This window comes from Montipora foliosa, chromosome 7 (assembly GCF_036669935.1).
Source record: "Montipora foliosa isolate CH-2021 chromosome 7, ASM3666993v2, whole genome shotgun sequence".
In the NCBI taxonomy this organism is placed as follows: Eukaryota; Metazoa; Cnidaria; class Anthozoa; order Scleractinia; family Acroporidae; genus Montipora; species Montipora foliosa.
The window spans coordinates 27,054,480-27,061,979 of NC_090875.1; the positions used below are offsets into that span (position 1 = coordinate 27,054,480).

At 42.8% G+C, this 7,500-nt stretch overlaps 1 protein-coding gene across 2 annotated transcripts in view; it reads left to right on the top strand.

The window, feature by feature from the left end:
• LOC138011628 (stabilin-2-like) overlaps positions 1-7,500 on the top strand; it is a 100,918-nt gene that overhangs the window by 43,545 nt on the left and 49,873 nt on the right. For both annotated transcript variants that reach the window (XM_068858735.1, XM_068858736.1), the window contains exons 24-30: positions 198-293; positions 559-654; positions 1,225-1,266; positions 2,681-2,823; positions 3,237-3,342; positions 3,827-3,904; positions 7,308-7,409. In XM_068858735.1, the coding sequence (XP_068714836.1) occupies positions 198-293; positions 559-654; positions 1,225-1,266; positions 2,681-2,823; positions 3,237-3,342; positions 3,827-3,904; positions 7,308-7,409 (663 nt within the window). The remainder of the gene's footprint in view (positions 1-197; positions 294-558; positions 655-1,224; positions 1,267-2,680; positions 2,824-3,236; positions 3,343-3,826; positions 3,905-7,307; positions 7,410-7,500) is intronic.

A 7,500-nucleotide genomic window follows, 5' to 3' on the forward strand; every position in this document is an offset into this window, starting at 1 on the left:
CGATACTGGTCACAATGGCATACATGGATGGGTGGACAGACGTGCGGACGGACGGTCGCTAATGACGTCATAGCTAAACCCCAAATTTCTCGCATCTATGGCTTATTATATTTTGAACTATGGTGCGCCGAGCGGAGCTCTGCTATTAATATCATCATCATCATAATTACTGATCTTTTGAGTTGTATGTTCTGCAGAGTACGTGTGTATGCAAAGCAGGCTACACTGGTGACGGCGCTTCGTGTAGCGAAATCAATCCCTGTTTAGTGAATAACGGAGGCTGTTCCTCTGATGTAAGTACAGGAATTCCACAGTTACACTTCCCTTTTCTTGTTTTTCCTTTTTTTGTTAAGAATAATAATCTTTATATTTTTCTCAATGCGCGAGCGGGCGGAATTTTGCGAATCCTGCAATCTGATTGGCTCCAGGAGCGGGCTGGATTTTTCTATCTTTGCCCGCCAACCCGGGCAATACTTCGAACTCGGTCAGTCAGAGGTCTATATTTTATTGCGCAAATATCTATAAAAGTTAACCAATTGACCTGTTATCCAATTTTAGGCACGGTGTGTTCGCACAGGCCCGGGAAATCACACTTGTCGATGCAATAGTGGTTATATTGTGAATGGAACCTTCTGTTTAGTATCCGTAGCAACGGTAAGTATCAGGAAAATAAAAAGTAAAATCATATGTTTGTGTCATTGTTATCATTGCTATTTTCTTCCTTGTGTACATTGCAATGAAACGACCGATCCCGCGATGCCGGTGATACACCTGAGTTTAAACGGGATTTGACCCGTTGCACCCGCTTTCAAATCCAGGGTTTAACAGCAAAACTCCATTGAAATCGTATCGTTGAAGGGAACCTCCACTTCAACAAAAAAATAACTTTAAATCACAGGAAATAACTGTTACAGTCAAGTAAATCTAAAATATTTTCAAAGAAAGTGTTTGTATCCGAAATAAATAAGTTTTAGAATCGCCTATTCTTGTTTTCAAATTCCCCGGGCGCCGCCATCTTGGATAATTGTGACGTGTTACGGTTGCCCTATTGTTATTAGACAAAAGCTCTTTGTGTCAGAACAATAGGGCAACCGTAACACGACACAATTTTTCAAGATGGCTGCGCCCGCGAAATGTGAAAGTGAATAAAAGCGATTTTAATATTTACTTTTCTTGTTGTTACTGGAATTTTTCACTGCTCACGATACTTTTTTTTTCTTGTAGATCATCGGAAGGATGAATCCCAACCTCGAAAATTACATTAGAGTAAGTTGTTTGGAGCAGTTGGCGTTTTTCTCCCCTATTTTCTTGCGAACCAAATTGCTCGACAAATGTTACACTGTGTAACGTTTCTTGTGCTGACTTGTCTCTCTTTCAGTTATCACGTGCGATCACAGGAACATTTTCATTGGCTGATTAGAAGAAAAAAGAAATTTTGCAAATGTTACACTAAGAATGTTTGACAAAAAGTGGCAGCCTTGCGAGAACCATTGAAAAGTACAACTAACTTCTGCCGATCGCAACGACTATGGAAGCAATTGCTTTACGAAAAACATAATAACGTCACAATACTATACACACTGGTCGATTTTCGTGCCACGCCACATTTGTCAGAACAAAATTGCTTGTGGGTTGCACGAAAAATTATCAGGTGTGCTATAGTCCATACCACGGCTTCGGCATCTACAACCCTGAGCAAAAACAGTATAGATTTTTCCACTTTTTCGAACTTTTTGACCATTACGTGAAAAATATAAAAATAACAAAAGTACCCCATCCCCGCACCCTACCCAACAAGATGTTGTTGAGGAAGAAGCGATGATAATAAGGTCTTTACACTCGCTAACAACGGGTTCAGTGAAGTCAAAAAGCTTCAATATTGACTCAAACATATTGATAAGCTCAGTGGAGCGTTTAAATAAATGGCACTGAGACGTGTACTTTCTACGTAAAATTAGTAAGCCTTGGCATGACGGTGATGACAAAGATAGTTCGTAAATGTGAACTTTATTTCCACGATACATACCTTGAAAAATGGACTTTCGTCTCGTCGAATGACTATTATCCAAGCCTGGCGTAGTTTCTTTTCTGTTGGAAAGTTGAAATATCTTAAATCTTTATCTCTTTTCTTGCGCTCATCGTTGTTGCAGTGTGGCACACAGCAATGGTAGTGCGCCATCTTGGAAATGATGCACCGTTAGCCTCGTTTTGAATCCAATATGGCGGAAGCGTGACAAAGGTGTATAGTTGGAAATAGGTTGTAAAGGCTTTGAAGGGACACTTCGTGTTGGATGTTGAAACTGAGTGTGCATCTAATTAGGTGCTTTTCTGAGAATCTCCATGTTTCCCCGAGGCGAAGCCCGAGGGAAACAAAATGAACTGTGTCCCGAGGGACCATTCATTAAGAGATTTGTTATATAGCACGAAAAGAAAAACGTGCAATGGCAACAACAACGGCGGTCGTCGGTCAACATTCGGGGGTAACAATGCACTGTTACCCTCTGACGTCATAGATTTTGCACTGTTGCCCGCTCAGATACTTTTGGCGGGAAACAGTTTTACGGTTAGATGTCATGTGACCTCGAAGTAACCAATTAGAGCGCGCGCTGTTGGAGGAGAAAATTCAGCTATATAACAATGAAATTTGTTGATTTTCTGTCTCCCTTTTGTCTCCAAACAGCAAGCAAACGTGTTACACTATCTATCAGATCCAAACAGGAACTTGACGCTGTTTGCTCCTTCACGCTTAGCGATATCACAAATGCCTTTAGCTGACTCCCAATATTGGACTAACAGTACAAACAGACTGCAATATTTGATAAAGTAAGTTGCTGAGGCTATTAATGGGGAGCTTAGGCACGCAAGGCTTTTAAGCCTCAGATAAAAACCGGAAGTTGAACTGCTTTCCTGTTCAACTTGTCCTCACATCACCATATTTCTATTAGTATCTTTTCACTCGAAGAGACGATTGCTTTAAAGATCTGGGAGAGACCACTGTCCTGACATGTGAAACGTTCACTTCCGGTTCCGTGCGTGGCTCAAAAAAAAATCGCGTCTCCTATTTGCAGTTGGTGCACTAGTTCTGGGTTTTTCTTTAGAGAATTGCTTGACGTGGGGATAGTGAATGCATTGTTACATTCTTTTTTATTCTTCTATGTACAGCAATGTTCCTCTTAAACTTTTAAAGACTTTTTTTTTCCTCCTAATAAGTTGCCCTACGCAAATTCTTTGCTCAGGTATCACATTTTAGATCAGCAGTATAGTTTACAAGAGCTGAGGAGCAAGTCATCTGTAAATGCTTCCAATGGGCTCGTGTTGAACATCACAAAGCAGGGACAAACGGTAACTGAAATATCCAGCCCTTCTAGTTAATAAGACGTTTTCTGCATCATTTTGCGAATAGCAATTTATTCTTATTGTAAGGAGGTTTTTCTCGTAATTCCAGAACCTTTGTGTAACTAAAGACAGTGATAATTGTCAAACAGTCTGTGAATCTTATTTGAAATGTTGAACCATAGTTAATAGAGGGGAATGGTTATGAAACCCGACAAATTTTTGTTGTAGGTTTTTGTTCTCTTTTTTGGCCTTGACCGTGCACAAAACACAATAGTTGTTTACTCCGTACTGAGGAACTAACCAAAGAAACGTGTTGGTTACGTAATTCACGCATAGTGTATGAGCGCAAAACAAAAGATTGTGCACGGTCGTGGACTTTCCAACCTAAATCTTGGCATCTTGTGTTTGCTCCTTTGATGTTTGCCGAGCTTCCAAACCAGTCCCCTATTAACTATGGTTGAATTTAATATCATTGCCATTTTTATTCTAGGTTGTAATCGATGCGTCGGCTCAAATTGTTCAAGCAAACATAACTGCTGAAAACGGATTTGTACACATCATTGACAAAGTAAGATGACGGTAATGATAACCATCGTAAATGGTTTGAACTCGGGAGTCATAGTATAAGTAAGTGAATTACAATCGTCCGGGTGAGTACAGCCCTGAGGAGGACTGCACTCACAGATGCTGTAGAGCGAGTGTCAATCGTGTGTCGTAAAACCTTACCAGGAGACACTCCAGTAAACCAATCAAAACTCGAAGTAATTACAGGTAGCCGACACAAAGCGCGGGAAAATGTGCACGCGCAAGCCACGATTGGTTTTGGTTTCACGTCTGATTGGTTGAAGAAATGGCGCGAGAACTTTTAACCAATCACTTAGTGAAGTAATGCATAACCAACGCAATTCGCTAATTACTTTCGACACTCAATTGAAAACCGCTCTAAATACTCTGGTCGTTGATGTGATTGGTCAACTAATGTTATTGGTCCACTGTCAATTAAGCCTACTAGATGTCGTTGGCTGGGAAGACTGTACACAGTGATTGGTTTCTTTCGGTCTAAGTTTGACCAAACATATCCACGACCAGGGTGTTTTTACCGTCTACTGGCGTTACACAAATCACGTGACTTTGAAGATGACTTCCGCTCAGGTTGGTCGAAACTTCGGTCAGTATCATGCGAAACAGTCCTTGTCAGGACTACACTCACTCAGACGATCGCACTTCGCTTTTTTAAAATAATAACTGTTTTGCCACATTTTAGAAGCTTTCAGTGGAAAAAAGAAAACGAAGGAAGAACCTGTATTTATGCCCAATGCTTCTGGTGTTGAAACTTATGAAAATTACCAGACTTGGCGTCACATGTGGGTTGCAGCGATTTTCATAATTCTGCGGAATCTCACCTTCAAGCCCTAAGCGCCAAACTGCGTTTTGGCTTCCATCGATCAAATTTCCGTACATGGCCAGGAAGATCGACTCCGCCTCCGGAAAGTGAACTGGAGTTTTTGTTCAGTTCACAGCTCGAACTCCATTATGATATGTTTTTGGAAATTCTTCAGCAAAACGATTCGTCCCGATTCTATCGCTCTCCATCGGCGTCGAGTTTGAATATACGAATGTATCGTTGGAACCAAAGATGCTAATTGGTGGGTTATGTCACGGATCAATGGGCCATTTCCGAGTTGCTGTTTGTCTCGGTTTCGAAGTGAGTCTTGGTGCTCAACTATTGTGAGGGAAATGAGTTTGATTTGCATAAGAATACGCAACTCATTTCGATTTGAATGGTTGTGCACCAGGACGTCATCTGTGGTTGGCGTCGGATCTTTGATTGATGGAAGCCAAAACGCAGTGTGTCCGTTGGTGCTTGAAGATGAATTCCGCAGAATTATGAATAGTTTTGTTGGCTCTACTCTGCACCGAGTAGTTTTTCTCCGGGTACTACGGTTTTTCCCTCTCCTCATAAACCAACATTTGACTTGATTTGCGTTAAGGACGGTGCCTACTAATTCAAAGGTATTTTTGCCCCGGTTTATGATTATGCAAGAAATGTAGATCTTAACAAGTGTTATTGAAATCGAAAAAGAAAATTTGGGGTAACCACGCATTTTTCAAAGATAATTCATGAACATTTGTAAAAAGCTTTAAAATACAAAGTCATGTATGGCGCTCTTTTTTCAAACTGAAGCTTAATTATCTCTGAAGAATGCATGGTTACCTCCAGTTTTCTTTTTGGATATCAAGAGTACTTACTAAGATATACTTCCTCCGCATAGTTTTAAACAGCGCAAAAATATCCCTGTATTAGTAAGCATCACCGATAGGAAACCCGAGTGTCTCGAGATGCGCGGAACATACGCGCAATAACGATAGTAAGCGCCGTCCTTAACGTAATTCCTTTATAATTCTTCTACTATCAAACTTTTTTGGAAACTTGGCATAATTAACATTCATGATATGAACATTAAAAAATGCTATAAAAAAATGGGGTCACCGTGCTTGTTTACGCGTCAGCAGGCTCTTAAAATGGGGTATTTTTACCGCTTGCGCGTTAAAAATTCGAATCACCTTCATACAGAATTAAGTCTTCGTTACTTGAAAGATACAAAATTTTACTTTGAAAATAAAGCTTCTTTTATTCACATAAGCAGTATTGCTTCATCTGCGCCGTTTTTGATTGCTTGGTTGTGGGAATAGTGCACTCTTTGGGACAGTTCCGTGGTTAGCTTGAAGTCCTCGCCTTGGCCAAAATACACCCAGTACGGAACTGTTTTCCAAAAAAAAATCATGTTCTTTATATGTTCTTTATTAGATTGTTCTTAGCAAATGCCTGAAAAGAAATTCGGGGGTCACCGTGCTCGTTTGAGAGAAAAAGAGCATTTATTTCGCTATCGGGCTTAGTTTGACGGAAATCTCTTACGTTTTGTACGCGCACGTGCTCATGAGCGCGCGCTAATGACGCGAAAATCGTGCGCAGTAGGGATGCGCAATGCAATACCAAGGAATTACCTTAATTTGATTTGATTTTCGCTATTGCCCCCATGTAGTGTCCCCATGCAATGCCCCCATGTAGTGCCCCCATATAGTGTCCCCATGCACTGCCCCCATGTAGTACCCCATATAGTGTCCCCATGCACTGCCCCCATGCACTGCCCCCATGTAGTGCCCCCATGCACTGCCCCCATGTAGTGCCCCCATATAGTGTCCCCATGCACTGCCCCCATGTAGTACCCCATATAGTGTCCCCATGCACTGCCCCCATGCAGTGCCCCCATATAGTGTCCCCATGCAGTGCCCCCATGCAGTGCCCCCATGTAGTGTCCCCATGCAATGCCCCCATGTAGTGCCCCCATATAGTGTCCCCATGCACTGCCCCCATGTAGTACCCCATATAGTGTCCCCATGCACTGCCCCCATGCACTGCCCCCATGTAGTGCCCCCATGCACTGCCCCCATGTAGTGCCCCCATATAGTGTCCCCATGCACTGCCCCCATGTAGTACCCCATATAGTGTCCCCATGCACTGCCCCCATGCAGTGCCCCCATATAGTGTCCCCATGCAGTGCCCCCATGCAGTGCCCCCATGTAGTGCCCCCATATAGTGTCCCCATGCACTGCTCCCATGCAGTGCCCCCATATAGTGTCCCCATGCACTGCCCTCATGCAGTGCCCCCATGCACTGCCCCCATGCACTGCCCCCATGTAGTGCCCCCATATAGTGTCCCCATGCACTGCTCCCATGCAGTTCCCCCATATAGTGTCCCCATGCACTGCCCCCATGCAGTGCCCCCATATAGTGTCCCCATGCACTGCCCCCATGCACTGCCCCCAGGTAGTGCCCCCATATAGTGTCCCCATGCACTGCCCCCATGTAGTGTTCCCATATAGTGTCCCCATGCACTGCCCCCATGCACTGCCCCCCCCGTGCTAAATACACTTCACACTTCAGTGAATTTCATAATTTTTATTATTAGGTTCTTCTGCCTCCTCGGTTGTCCTTTGAAACAGAGTACCTTTCAACGTCGGAGCTACTGAACACAACAGCGGAGTTTTCTGATTTCTACAGTATTTTGAAGGTAATGGTTAATTTGTGATGTTTAGTATTCCGAGAGCTAAAGTATCTTGGATCTCGCGAAACCAAAACAAACTATCCTCTCGTTAGTTGGA